The 15,183-nt window shown below is 43.7% G+C and overlaps 1 protein-coding gene across 3 annotated transcripts in view; it reads left to right on the forward strand.

The window, feature by feature from the left end:
* The window catches only part of Yeats2 (YEATS domain containing 2), an 88,149-nt gene extending 73,010 nt beyond the window's left edge, over nt 1-15,139 (forward strand). For all 3 annotated transcript variants that reach the window (XM_055625022.1, XM_055625023.1, XM_055625024.1), the window contains 9 exons: nt 918-1,016; nt 4,488-4,590; nt 5,737-5,810; nt 7,830-7,909; nt 8,941-9,142; nt 10,551-10,777; nt 11,456-11,530; nt 12,295-12,368; nt 13,557-15,139. In XM_055625022.1, coding sequence (XP_055480997.1) covers nt 918-1,016; nt 4,488-4,590; nt 5,737-5,810; nt 7,830-7,909; nt 8,941-9,142; nt 10,551-10,777; nt 11,456-11,530; nt 12,295-12,368; nt 13,557-13,662 — 1,040 coding nt within the window. In that variant the 3' untranslated portion in view covers nt 13,663-15,139. The remainder of the gene's footprint in view (nt 1-917; nt 1,017-4,487; nt 4,591-5,736; nt 5,811-7,829; nt 7,910-8,940; nt 9,143-10,550; nt 10,778-11,455; nt 11,531-12,294; nt 12,369-13,556) is intronic.
* The last annotated feature ends 44 nt before the right edge of the window (nt 15,140-15,183 follow it).

Genomic DNA, 15,183 nt, shown 5'->3' on the forward strand with positions numbered 1-15,183 from the left:
GTGTGTGTGTGTGTGTGTGTGTGTGTGTGTGTGTGTGTGTGTGTGTGAGAGGTTAGAGGACAACCTGCGAGTTAACGTGTCCTCCTACAGTGTGAGTTCCAGTTATTGAACTCGGGTGTTTATGATGCCTGGTGGCAAGCACTTTTGTCCCCTGAGCAGTCTTGTTGGCCCCAGCTGCCCATTTCTAAAGATATATCAGAAGGAGTAGTTTGAACATTTCTGAGCCTTGCATTTATTTGATTCTTATTTTCTTAGTTTACTAACATGGCCCCGTGTCCATAGTGGAGGGTGGAGTGCAGTTATCCCGTCACCAGCAGACAGCACAGCCCAAAATTGTGGTGTCCATTTAAAACAGGCTTGCACATGAAAGTAATAAAAATAACTTCTGTCTCTAAGGAAGAGAAAGAATGTGAATGCCACGGGGTGAGAAGCAGGGCCATGGAACTCTGTCTTCTGGATACACATGGCCATTGCACTCAGGAGCTTGTTGCCACGGTGGTTGTCTGCACAGGGCTTACACAAAGCTGGACCTGTCAGCTCACAGGTCTAGGTGGGAAAGCCTCATAAGCCCAGCCCTTCCACGGGGCCACCTGTTGACAGTTGATGGCTACTGAGAGAAGGGGAGTTGTCATCAGTGGTTTAGCCACTGCTGAGTTGCCCATGCTCCAGTAGATAGCTCCATACCAATGCCCATGCGTGCAGTGTTGGTTAAGCTCAATCTCAAGACAGAAAGAAAAGGCAGTGGGAGCAGCTTGCTGGGAGTCGGGGGAGCTGGTAGGGATATAAAGGGATGAGAGAAATGGGGGTGTACGTGTGTCCAGAATGTGTTATATGAATGTATAAAATTTTTGAAGAATAAATTAAAGAAAACAAATGCTAATTTCTGTCACTATTATATCTCTCTTTCTGCTTCTTAGTGGTTCAGTCATTTTCTACCAGCAAATTACCCACCGTCCTGCCCATAGGTGTCCCAAGTCCAGCTGCCCCCAGCTCTGCTCCAGTAGCAATTACAAAAGGTATGTAGGACCTCATAGTACTTTGTTCCAAAGTTTCATGCAGTACATAGTGTAGCCTGAATGCTTTGAATTTCAGCCACTGTCAGTCAGTCCCTTGACAGTTGTATGGCAAGCATCTTTGTCACCGTCTAAGGTAAACTGACATTGAAAGGCATCAGGTATCATTTTTGCCCTTCAGTTTATAACTCAGTATAACCAAGTTGAGGAAAGTTACATAAATAGCAAACTGTGATTGGTAAGTGCAAGACAAGTGATGTGGAAAAGTGATTACTAACTTATTACAGTCCAGTGTGTCTGGTCAGGGCTCTCAGGCACAGAGCTCTGTATGGGTTTGTATAAGAGAGCCCTTCAACTGTAGGGAGGTTAAGGGGTGTGCCAGCAGTGGAGACAAGTAGAAACAAGACTTAGGGATGCATTTAGGCAGCATAGTTTTGAGAAAGGGAACTTTACTAGGGAACAGCCTGGGCTAGGAGAACATTCCTGATTATAAGAATACATTAATAGAAGGCGGGAACAATGAATCATAGCAAACCTTTGTCATTTGTAAGACCTGTAGCAATGACAGGCTATCTATGTTCACAGCCTCCAGTGTATTAGGCCCCAGTACCTGCTGCTTTGTGTATATAACACAATCATTGATTCTTATGTCAGTCCTTCAGTATAGCTGTCACACCCTAGATTGTGTTTGGAGATGTAGTTACTTCCAAGTATAGGAAGCAAGGAAGTTGACATTTGTACTAGGCTGCTTTTCAATCATTCTGGGATCCCATTGTCTGGTAGGTGGATTTTTAATTTTCTAAATGTTCATTTAAAGCAGAGTTCAGCTGAGTAATCCAGTACCTGATTTTGTTAGTAAAGCTTTATCGGCACAAAGCCACCTCCATTCCTTTTCATATTATCTTCCAAACTCGGAGTTCAGTTCCTACAGGGACCATATGACTCAACAAAAACTTGGCAAACATATAGAAGTTTAAGGACAGTTGGTTCTCTTTTTCCACAATGTGAATTCCAGGGACCAAACTCAGGATGTCAGGATTGGCAGCAAGCTCTTTTGCCCACTGAGCCATCACACCAGCCCTCTATTTTAATTTTAAGCAAGGTAAAATGTGCAGTGAGCTGCAACATAGCAAAACCCTTTTTCAGTAAACCAAAAAGAGGGGACTCAGAAGTATCAAATATCAGTTAATGTAAAAAGGGGAAGATGGGACCAAAACAATGGTTCGGGGTCATTGTTTTGGCATAATAGATGAAGTTGGTGGAAAGAGAGAACCAGTTCCCACACTGACCTCCCCATATGCCATGGTACGTGTATGCCTGTATACATACATATACATATATGCTAAACAAGGTTAAAATAACAGAGGGCCAGATATGGCAGCTAGAGGGATGGCTGAGCCGTTAATAGCTCCTACTGCTCTTGCAGAGGACCTAATCTCAGATCCCAGCATGCATATCAAAAGGACACAGCTGCCTATAGCTCCCAGCCCTGGGAGAGCTAGTCTGATACCTTCTTCTGGTTTCAGTGGGAGTCCTTACAGTCCTGGTACACATACACCCATACCTATAAATTAAAATAATGAAGTTAAAAACAATGTTAGATTTGTAGGAACAACCCTAAACATTTTAGATGAAATTAAAAGGAGATAAATGGAAAAATATGTCATAGTTCAAAGCGCAGACACCTAAAATAAAAGAGCCAGAGTCAGACATGATGCTGTACCTTATAACCTCAGCGTTATGGAAGCAGAGGTGGACATTGGCTTTTTCGTGACACACGAGGTTTTTGATAGTAGAACAATCTTGAACAGGAATCAGGAAGATTTAGGATAGCAGGTATGTGCACTAAGAAGCCTTTGAAATAGTCAGATTATAGAGACTCTTGGAATAGAAAAGCACCCCATGATACATACAGTCAGTGGGAGGGGTGGTCTTTTCCATGACTAGCAGGAGGGAAAGTGGACACATCATATCCGAAAGCAGGCACTCTCCTGCCTTACATTCAAGGATTATAATTAGTTTGAATTAGAAGATAGACTCAAATGTGAAAGAGTTGAAAACTTTTTTTTTCTGTAAGAAAATATGAGGCATGGGATATAGAAAAAACAAAATGTTAGACTTTATTATGAGAACCTTGCTCCATCAGAGAATAGTAAAAGAAAAAGAAGTGAAGCCATTTACTCAAAATTGGTGTGAAAAATACTCTTCAATACTTCACAAGAAGAGGACATCCAAATAGCTCAAAGCCCGTGAGAATTTTTCAGCTTTATTAGTTACAAAGGAAACATAAATTAAAACCCTAGCAATGAAGCAGAAGCACCAAGAATTCAAATTTACAAAGCACAGAGGTTGTGGGGGATGCAGCCAGAGCCTGGCTTAGCTGCTGGGGTCCCTGCACATACCACACATAGACATACCCACACGTGTACTTCAAAAAGTGGAGAGTGTCAGAGAGAGTGAAGGCAGGGAAACTGTGCAACACAAGAACCTACGTCAGCATACTTTTTGATTAAAGAAGACTAAGGAAAGAAAGACATCTCCTCTGAGATGCTGCTGTTTACTTACTAGAGTTAATACAGCGTGACAGTCTCCTTTGGAGGACAGAGTATTTTAAACTTTGTAGTAGCTACACATACACACACGTATGTATTTGTGTGTATATACATATGTGTGTAATGAAAATTTTGGGAATGAAACTCAAATGTAAACAAGAAATTGCTTTATGCTTCATATACCCCTTAAACGTACAATCTGAAGATAATTTTAAATGGTAATTTTAATTAATTTTGTACACATTATAGCTATGTGCAGTGGCTCACACCTGTAATCCCAGTACTTGGGAGACTGAAGCAAGAGGATTTTCATGAGATAACAGGCCAGCTGGTTCACAGAGGAAACTCTAGGCCATCCTGGGACTGATGAGACCTTGTTTTAAATTACCTAAAACAACTTAATAGTAATAGTTTTGTGTACATGAATGGTTTCACCTGTGTAGTAACATTTAAACAATTTTGAGCATTTGAACAGCTTTGAGTGTCGTCCGGTGGTATTAAAAGCTAGCTATAGTTAACTTGAAAATTGACAAACACAACAGGTTTGCTTTTTGCTTTCTTCCTAGTGTCTAAGAAAATACTGCAGGTCAATTACTTTGGCTGGGAAGATGATACCAGAATGGACATATTCAGAACCAGAACAATTGGCATTGTGTGCTAATGTTGGTCTTTGTGGGGGTTGGTGGGAGGATTCAGAGCAGCATGGTGTGGTGGGCAGTCCACCTGGAGTTGGCTCCCCCCGAGACCTAAGCTAACAGTCCTCTTGTGTCCTTAGCCAGTGAGGACAGGAACCATCTGGGGCTTCTGTCTGCTGTGTCCTCACACCTTAGAGGAAGTACCCTCAGTTGAGTTAATTTGTTCAATGGCTCAGGGTCTCCGCCACTGGCCCCTGACAGTTCTCTTTGTTGATCTTCCTTTGTAGTAAAGACTGAACCAGAAACTCCTGGGCCAAACTGTGTTTCACAGGAGAACCAGACAGCAGTGAAAACCGAAGAGAGCTCTGAGCTAAGCAACTACGTCATTAAGTAAGTAGTCTTTTCTACATGGTTCCCTTTTACACACGTTCCGTCACAGACGGTGTGTCTGTGATGCTTTCCAAAGTCATTATGACAGCACAAGTGTATGTTGACAGTGAGTTAAGCTTTTGGGGGTGTGGTGGGCGTTATCCTTGCAGGGTGAAGAGTTTAATTAATTATCATTGTTTTCTATGTGTATGGATGTTGTCTGCATGTATGTCTCTGTACCATTTGTGTACCTGCTCTCCAAGGAGACTAGAAGAAGGTGGCAGATCCCCTGGGGCTAGAGTTTCATATGGTCGTAAACTACCTTGTCAGTGCTAGGAATTCAACCTGGGTCCTCTGGAAGATCACCCAATCCTCTTATTCACTAAGCCATCTGTCCAGTCCCCGAAGAGTTTATTTTAGCTGGTGACATATATAACTTAAGGGTAGCACTTGGTTAGTAGCTATGGAGGCCTTTTGAACACACTTGAGCTTGCTGATGTGCAGTCTCTGCTGAATGGGGAGTGTACTCAAGTGTAATCGCCCCGGTGTTTGCATTTTTGTTCTGGGTCGTCACACACCCTGCCTGTGCTTCGCAGCAGCCTCTGCATAGTCATGCACACCTCTTGCTTCTTCTAAAGATACTTCATTAGAGGTTTTCTCATCTCCAAATTAGGAAACTCCTTCTGACCATGCAGTTTGAATTGCTGGGAGGTTCTGGAGACAATAGAAACATGGTGTCTCTTAACATGACAGATGGAGGCATCAATAACCCGAGATAGACATTTGCATAATAGCAGTTACCTTGCGAATAGATCTTGCTGCTAATTCTCAAATGTAGACAAAAAGTCTGGGATGTTTGTATGGTTAGCCAAAATCTGTTTGTTATTGACATTTCTTTTTTAAGCATAAAATGTCTTATAAGGAAGGAGATCTATACCAATGAACGGTGGTGCTTGCTCATAGTCCCAGGCCCCGGGGGACTAGAGACAGGAACATCAGGAATTCAAGATCATCTGCAAATTTGAGGCCAGCCAGGCTACATGAGACCCTGTCTTTAAAAAAAAAAAAAAAGGAAGGAAGGAATGGAAACTACTTATTAGCAGAGGGAACTCTGTGTGTGCACATGAGAAGCCTGTACTATTCACTGTCTTTGTTTACCCTTCTCAGGGTAGACCATTTGGAGACGCTCCAGCAGCTCTTGACAGCGGTAGTCAAAAAGATTCCGTTAATTACTGTGAAAGGTAAGACCCTCACGTGTAAACCACTTGGGATGTTGCCATGATTGTGACTTTTAGCCAGACACTTGTAGGGGTCTTGGATTCACAGTGTCTTGCTCACACCTGTTTAGACTTGGGGTGCAGGCAGTGCTGGCAGTGAAACAAAGAGCCCTATGCCTGCTAAGCAGCTATTTTACCCCAACCCTCACTTAGTCTTTAATCACTTATAGTTTGATTGCAGAAGGAATTTTTTGTTGTTGTTGTTCATATGTAACTTACAAATGTGAAGTACACACTAATGAGACCTGGACCCTCTATCTCTGAGGGATCTTTACATTTACATCTTGTTAGCCACAGTCTCTTGCATAGTAGTGTCACCTCCAGCTCACTGACAAGGAAACAGCAATGGCACAAGGTTAATTAACTCATACAGTTCTTGGTGACTAGGCGGGTCACCCAGCTCTATGAGACTTTAAGGCCATTAATCTTTCTCTAGAACTTAAGATCACGTGCTGTGTTGCCACCTGTGCTTAGTGCGGTGAAACAGCTTATGCCTTATCTGGGTTGCTCGGACAGAGTGGACAGCCCTTACTAAGGGGAGACTGGGTTTTTGCTCGTGGATGAAATCACCATGAGAGTCAGGGGAGGTGTGCAGCAGTTTCTTGCCATGCCCATCATGAAATGATGAACTGACCGCCTTGCTGATTTTTTTGCACCTATAGGAGTTGCTGGGTATGCAATTCCAGCTCTTTGTCATGGCGAACAACACTGAGTTCAAAGCCTGCCTAGGCAACTTAGTAAGACCCTGTCTCAAATTTTTAAAAATATAAAAAAAAGAGGGTTTGAAACTGGATGGTAGAACAGTTGTCTAGCATGTACAGGTGTCCTAGGGTTAGATCTCTAGCATAAAATAAATAAAATAAATAAAATCTCTAGCATAAAAATAAAATATTGTTACTTTTTCTCATTTGAAGTTCAGAAAAGTTTGAGAATTGTTTGGAGGTACTTACAAATGTACTTTCAATGATAGTTTTCCACTCTAGCAGAAAAGATTTGAAAATGTGTCTTAATTTGCTCCCCACCACACACCGTGTGTGTTTGTGTGTGTGTGTGTGTGTGTGTGTGTGTGTGTGTATGAGTGTGTGCACGCGCTCGCGTCTGTGTATCCCTCTCTCTTTCTCCCTGTCCACTTACATAAAAATACAGAATATTAGAGCTAGAACTGGGCAGTTCAAGAAAATATGTCATAGCTTACAGAGAACACTGATGCCCAGAGAGGTGCTGTGGCTTACCCCAGGCTGCTTAATGAGCTGGTGCAAGGCAAAACCATAGTGACCTCCACTGCACTCTTTTATCTGTTGCCTCTATCCATCATGGAAACGTGTTGTTCAGTGGGAATCATGTCACACAAAGAAATGGGGGTGTCCAGTCAGATGGCTTAGTGGGTAAAAGCTCTTGAGCTGCATAAAAGATTTCAGAGCCAGGCATGTTGGTGCATGCCTTAATACCAGCACTCAGGCAGGCAAATCTTAAAGTTGGAGGCCAGCCTAGACACAAAATAGATAGGACAGGATAGACCCTGTTACCAAAAAAATAAAAAATAAATAAAACTAGAAATATAAAAATTCATCAGATGAGAGGCAGTCATGAGAACTGGCCAGAAGCTTGTGCCCATCCAGCCTGGAACCCACAGTTTAGCAGAAATGGGGATTAAGTTTTAGTCTTAATAAGATGGAGGAAGAGAGCCAGCCTTCAAGAGCTGTCATCTGACTTCCCTGTGGCATGCAAATACCCATACTTGGATGCATATGTCACACATGCAGAATAATAAAATTTTTCTATTATTTTATAAAAGGAAATAAAGGAACTTGGAGATCGTCCTCCAGAAAACAAAAATTTAGTCTAAACCCTTTAAAACCCTTTCTTCAGAATCTGGAGTTCTGTGTTCTAGGTGACAGTGCCAGCTGTTACTCAGAGTCTGCGGGTCTGTGTGCTAGGTGACAGTGCCAGCTGTTACTCAGAGTCTGCGGGTCTGTGTTCCAGGTGACGATGCCAGCTGTTTTTCTGCAAAGTCTGTGGAGCAGTATTACGGCTGGAACATTGGGAAAAGGAGAGCTGCTGAGGTAAGATGTTTGCAGGCTGGATCTATAGCCCACGACTGAAATCCAGACAGCAAAGTAGGGGTGAACAAGACAAATTTACAATGTACTTCTTTAAGATGCTTCTTTGTAGACTGTTTCTCAGTCAGAAACTTTGTTCTTCTGGATCTCAGATATCTTTTGAAAGGCCTGCTCCCATACTCTTAGAAGTATCTCATATTTTCTTTTTTTAAATACTTATTTATTATTTATACAGTATTCTTCCTGCATAAATGCCTACATGCCAGAAGAGAGCACCGGATCACATTATAGATGGTTGTATGCCACCATGTGTTTGCTGGGAATTGAACTCAGGACCTTTCAAAGAACAACCAGTGCTCTTAACCTCCGAGCCACTCCTGTAGCCCCCGTATCTCATTTTTTTTTTTTTTTTTAATTTATATCTCTTGGGGTTGGAGAGTTGGCTTGACAGCAAGATGGGTGCTCTCACAGAGGACTCAGGTTCATATTCCAGCACCTGAGTGGCAGCTCACAACAGTCCATAACTGCATTTCCCAGGGACCCTAGCCCTCCTCTGGCCTCTTCACACACCAGGCACGCAAGCAGTGCACACACATACACATAAAATTAATTTCAAAATAATATTGAATTCAGACTTTTATGGAATACTTTCAACAATAGTGTTGCCAGATGCAGTTAAATCATGAGAAAACAAAGAAGGACAGCATGTGCAGTGTAGCTAGGCAACAGTGAAAAATTTTATTGTTTGTGTGTGCATGCACACACATGCATGTGACTCCACACTTTGAAGGTCAGAAGACATGAGGGGTCGGGTCACTACTTCTGCCGTGAGACCATTTTCAGCTCATCTGGTTTGGTGACAAGCATCTCACCCCCGAGCCATCTCATTGGTCCCAAAAGAAGGGCTCTTATATGTTCTGCCTTTGTTGCTACAGACTAATAGAATCTGATTGTTTAGTTGTTGGGTTTATTTCAGTGCTCAGCTATCAGTTTTAAAGTTCAAGGGTTTAATTTTGATTCAAAACCTTTTTAAGTGGCAAAGAGCAATGACGGTACGAAAAGTGTTACAAGAAATCCTGGAAAAGAATTCAAGATTCCACCACCTGACACCCCTAAAAACCAAGCAGATTGCTCACTGGTGCCGCTGCCATGGTTACACCCCACCAGACCCTGAGAGCCTGCGCCATGATGGGGACTCCATTGAGGATGTGCTGACGCAGATCGACAGTGAGCCAGGTGGGCTTTTGTTGGCTGCCCACCTTCAGCCCTTCAGTTAGGGGTGCGGGAGGGCTCTTCTAGATGACAAGACCCTTTCTTCTTACCATGACACCACACACCAGTCCTTTGGAGCTGTTTATACCCAAGTGTTTCAGGGGTTGTGCTCCAGCCAGGAATGTTTACTTCAGGCCATCTGGTAGGCCTACACTGTTCTTGTGGGAGTCTCCTCCACAACTTTACTTTGAAGATTCATAACCTGCCCACTTTCCCTCAGATGGAAGTGACTTCCCATTCTGTGTGACCATAGGGACTCCTAGTAGGCAACTCTGGCATATTGCCATGAAGATAGGGGTGTTACTATACCCCAAAATGGGGGAGGATGTTGGAGACATATGAGAACAATTAACTAACAGTGTTTTAGGAAGTATAGTAAAGAAGAGGCAACTGCTGAAAAATGATGTCAGGGGCAGGGCAGCATCTGACTGTGCCATAAAGAATCAGAAGGATTCAGCCACATTCACAGAGAAGTCAGAGTTCCCCACTCCATCTGGCTAAGTATTGTTTTCTGCAGAAAGCTTCCTGGGAACCTGGTGCTCAATGGTCTTTTCTCTCATTTCCGTTGGCACATAGTGTCCGTACTGAGAGGGTTAGTCGGCTTCTAGATCTGTGTTCTAGATGAGCAGAGACCGTGTGATCATCTCCAAGTTTCACTGGTGCTCTGTGTACACTGTGGCACGTCACCAAAACATTTGGTCATTAAACCAGGGAGCCAGGGTCTGGTGAGCCACCACCATCATGGTGCTCAAAAACTTACTTGTACGTGGCCTGGATCTCATGTGCTCCTTTGTAGAGGTGTGTGTACATGGCTTTATTGTCCCAACATTCTCCACATACAATCTGTTGTATGTGTAGTTGCCAATGAAATTGTGCTTCTAATCCTCCTGCCTCTTTCTCTCCAAGTGCCACACCTAGTTGCAGTACTGGTAATCAAACCTAGGGCTTCCTGATCCCACGACCTCCTGCATGCTTGGCAAGAACTCTTATTAACTGATCTACATCCCCAACCTGAATAGGAATGACTTTGTGTTCTTCACTGCACATTTCTAAGTTTTTCAGATTAAATAAAAAAAGGAAGAAAACTGATTTACTCTATCAGGAAGTGGGACAGTGGCCTGGTTTTTCAGGACTGGATTCAACTAGGCACTGTCTCTTTGGTCTTAAAGAGAATTAGAATACATTTGGAATAGAACACCTCTCTGTTTTTCTGCTTTGTGAGGCACTGGTTCTTGTGAGAGATCCATAGACTTTGAATTGGAAGAAAGGTCAGCTGTCTGCAGACTGCCTTCCTCAGACAGGAGTCCTGTAGAGAGTCAGAGCCCTTGTTTGTCCTCACCTCAGCTGTCATGGACTGCTTCCTCTCATTTAGAGTGCTTGTCCTCCTTCTCCACCGCTGTTGACCTGTGCCGGAAGCTGGAGGATCTGCAGCAGTTTCAGAAAAGAGAGCCTGAGAATGAGGAAGAAGTGGATGTCCTCAGCCTGTCAGAGCCACTGAAGATGAACATTAAAAAGGAACAGGAAGAAAAGCAGGAGGAAATGAGATACTACCTGCCGCCAACCCCAGGCTCTGGATTTGTTGGTGACATTACACAGAAGGTAGGAAGCTGTGGCAAAATCGGTTTAAAAGTGTCTAGAATTCCATGTCATAAGCTTAGACACTAATTTGCCCAGGTGACGTGAGCTTGGCTTCTGTCCTAACTTAGGTGTGCTCCCACAGTCCCATATGAAAAGGTTATGTGTTGAATGAGCATGGCTGTGAAGCAAAGGGGTCTAGACGCAGAGGCTGTGTTTCTCAGTTCCTTCCTCATTTGCCTCAGGAGAAGCACTTCTTTTTCATGAGGCATATCAGAGTATTTTCAGATCATACTTTCAAGTCCCTGCCTCCCCCCGCCCTCATCCTGTATTGCAGTTGTGGTGCAAACTTCCCTTGTTACCTGGGAGAGAGCTGTCAAACCCTGTGACACTTAGCAGCTCCTTAACATCTGCCTGTGCCAACTGTTCAGGACCCGAGGGCATAGGGAATGGTTGCCCACACTCAAGGGTAGAAAGTGCCCTGGAGTTTTGACTTTAGGCTTTCTAAAGGTTTGCTTGCACTATTCTGAATTCTTCAGAGATTCTAACCATGATAAGAGATTTGGGGATGAAAACATGATTACATGCTATCCAGGGTGCCTTCTTCCAGCCAGGGAACTGTGTGTGCCAGAGCACGTAATTTGCTTGTGAGTGACTTGCTTCTAATGTTGATGGAACACATGACTTCTTCTGTTCTTCCAGATTGGGATCACCCTGCAGCCTGTGGCACTGCACAGGAACATATATGCCTCAGTAGTAGAGGACATGATTTTAAAGGTAGGTGCCTGGTGGCAGCTGTGACCGAGGCCAGGTAGGTTGGACTGTAGGCCCTTATGAGTAAGGAACAGAAGGGGAACAGAGAGGACAGCTTTATTTATCTTGCCTTATTTAGGCTTTAGGCTTCCTTTCTTTTCTGTTTTCCTCCTCCTAGTTAAGCAGACTAAGTCATGTTCCCTCGAAAAGTTGGGGGCTATGTTATTAGGTAACCCAGAGCCTCATGCATGCCAGGCAGGTGGTCTGCCATGGAGCCCTTTACCTCCCATGGCTGTCAGCATCCTTTTAGTGCTATTTCTTATGCTTATTAAGAAGTAGTCTAGTGTGAGAAGTATCTGTGTTCTCATTATAGAGAGAGAAGAAAACAGACTTGGGTTTTCCTTAACTCTCACGACAGAGAAACAGCCACAACTCTCCTGTCCCTGAACAAGGGGGTTAGAAAAGCTACAGCTTTCAGGCCTGGCCTGGTTCTTGCCTCATCAGTTCCTTTTCCATTCTGCATCCTTCCAAAAGGAAGGCTTTGGTAGCAGCCCTCACTCAACACTCTGTTTTCCTTAGAAGAAAAAAGTCTGGTTAGTGAAAACCACTCAGTCCAATTTATAATTTCTCTACACCATGGCCTCTAAACAAAAATTCAATTTTTCCTGAGAACTTTGTAATATTGAATTGGCAGTTATTTCAAAAGTTTGAGTAGAGAACGAGGTCAGCTGTATTCTTCCCACTAGTAAGCAGGTGGCTCTTTTGTCAACACCAGTCTTCTATTGTAGGCCACGGAGCAGCTGGTGAGTGACATCCTGAGACAGGCACTGGCAGTTGGATACCAGACAGCATCTCCCAACAGGTACGCATGCTGATAGTGGAGGCTTTGTCCTTCAGTTACTCTTGAAGGTGTTTGTTTTACTCATAATTCAACGTAGTGGGAGATAGACTGGCTGTGCTTGGGACATTAGACCCAGATAAAATAGACTTGAAGGTTCGTTTTATGTTTCTAAAAGATCCTCTTGGCATGAAAGCCTAAATTATGCCCTCCCAGCCATTACTTCATAGACATGCAGGTCTGTTGTATCACAGGGTAGAGCAGGCAGCAGGTTCTTATGTTACAGACAGTAATGGCTGGCGTGGCAGACTCTAGGGACGAGACTGATAGATACTAAGGTACTTGTCACTGCAGACAGTGTCTTCCTCTTAGGAACTGGGAAACGAAGCTCTGAAAAGGAGTCATCTCCACTGTCCCAGACCACAGGCTCTAGATTCAGACTTTGCACTCACTGCCACCTCTTTTCTGAGCATTCATCTCTGAGTGGGATGCACAGTTCCCCAGCCTTAAAAGAACAGAAGTCCACATCCTTTTTCCCCTTTCTGCGCAAAACAGTATTGTTTTTCCTATTACACTGAAGGTTATCATAAAACCCTATCAATGGAATGCAGTACCTGAGGTCATGGATCCCCAGATGAGAGTATTAGGTCAGACAACACAGAGGTCTTCAGGTGGTTTAAAAAAAAAAGAAGAAGAAGAAAGGGTAAAAATTTCCAGGCCTTGCCTGCTTGAAAAGCAGGAGCCGCCATGCTTTTCAGGTTCCTTACCGGAGATGTGACAACCTGAGTGGTTTGAATGAGAGCATGCAACCGTATGCATTGCTGGCCAGGACTCTACCTCCCTCCTCAGTTCAGAGATGCAGTCCATATTTTCATGGTGCTCTGAAGCAAACTAGTCTGCTAAGACGTAGATGCACACCATTTTCTTCTGCTGTCTTCTTCCTCTCTTCTCTCTGTTGGCTGATCATTCAGCCAACATGATGTCCTCATTCCTATAATTCAAGCCCTGGGTAGGACTATAAATGAAGAAGGATTCATGAAAATGTGAGAGAGAATGGCCTCAAGCAATTGCCTTCACTTCCATCTGTAATGAATGGTCCCTTTAGTATATTAACTAAATTACTGAATGCATTTGACAAATTATACCTAATTGTACTTTTGGGTTTGTTTTTTGTTTGTTTGTTTGTTTGTTTGTTTGTTTGTTTTGGACTAGGATTCCCAAAGAAATCACAGTGAGTAATATTCACCAGGCTATTTGCAACATTCCTTTTCTGGATTTTCTTACAAACAAACACATGGGGAGACTGAACGAGGATTAGTGAATGCAGTGAAGATGGTCCTCGAAAAGCAGGATGGGAAGCTGTGTCTGAAGTATGCAAACTGTGGTGACCCTTGTGTTTGGGGAAAGGTGATTTTTCTGGGCAGTGGAAGGCCGTGGCTACCAAAGCATTCCTTCCATCTAACTTCGAGTTACACAAGGACGTTGAGTCCTGAGCGCAACCCTTTTAAGACAGAGTTGTTTCCCAATTTTGGAGGAAAGCTGAATGGACACGGCTTTGTCAGCTTGTACTTCTTTACTCCATCAAAGCTCTGCAGGGGTCTTGGCATGAGACAAGGCACATACACAGGGTGCTCCTCCTTTGGGGTGTGCTTGGGGTCACCTGGGGCCCACTTTCCAGAAGGCAGAAATAAGCCTGGCATGCTGGGCTGGGGAACTCCAAGGAACAGAGTGAGCAAGCACCTTCTCCACCTTTTCTCAGCATAGAAGGGCTGCACTCTTGGCAAGTGTGAGTTAGCTACAGAGGGCATAGCAGGCTGCACTGAGACTTGATGGGACCCTGATGCCAGTGCTGACAGCCTGTGTCACAGTAGTGTTGAGGGTTTCGGCAGAGGTCAGAAAGCGTCGAGCTTGTGCCCGTGTAACCCAAGGAACTACAAAGTTAGTGTAGGTGTCATCCACAAGGTCAGGTCCTTGGCCCACATGTGGTCCATATGTGGGCTGCAGAAGCTCCTGCTACTGCCTCATGTCCAGGAGAGGGAGACAGCCCCGTTGCAAACCTTCCTGGGATTGTCGTGTCAGTGGACTAGAGTCCTCTTCTTGGCCAAAGAGTTTTACCAAGATGAAAAGGGTGGAAACACCTGTGAGTGCCTTACCATGGGCGAGAGCTGCTCTAACCCAGTGTGCCAGCGCCTGGGAGTGGAACACCTCCGTCAGAGGGGCAGACAGGAGGTTGGCAGCGCCAGTACAAACTGTGCAGACACTTAACTATTGTGGGGGCAAATAAAAAAGCCTTAACCTCAGTTGCAAACCTGTTTTTATTCTGCTCAAAGGAAACTTGAAATGTCTGATTCAAAGTCAAAGCAACATAAAGCCTGTTCTCCCAGGTCCCATGGATAGATGTGAGTCATGAAATAGAGCAGGGAGGTAGCTGGATAAAATATACTTTTAAATCAGTGCCTGAGAGCTATGGGGACCAAAGGGATCTTTCAAGCAGGCATAGGGCAAGCATGGCTTAATGGTATGTAGTTGGGTATATAAGGATTAAGAGTGTGGTCTATAGACCACACAGCAGATTTATAGGCTCCCACACAGATTTTGTTCAGAAGTGGATGGAAACCTACATGGTAGAGTATCCAAATGCGAGCAGATTCATTTGTTGTGACGAAAACCTAAAGAAATTAATTACTTTTTTGCTAAAGAAATATCAAATGTTTTAACAGACTCCATGTATGTTAATATTTTAAGTGTTTTTTATCATAATGTGTAAAATAATTGTGCATCATTTTGTCTACAATAAAACTTTTAGTATTTGTGATGGTTTTTCTGAGCTGGAAGCACC

The sequence above is a fragment of the Psammomys obesus genome, unplaced genomic scaffold (genome assembly GCF_907164565.1).
Source record: "Psammomys obesus unplaced genomic scaffold, mPsaObe1.curated_primary_1811, whole genome shotgun sequence".
NCBI lineage: Eukaryota > Metazoa > Chordata > Mammalia > Rodentia > Muridae > Psammomys > Psammomys obesus.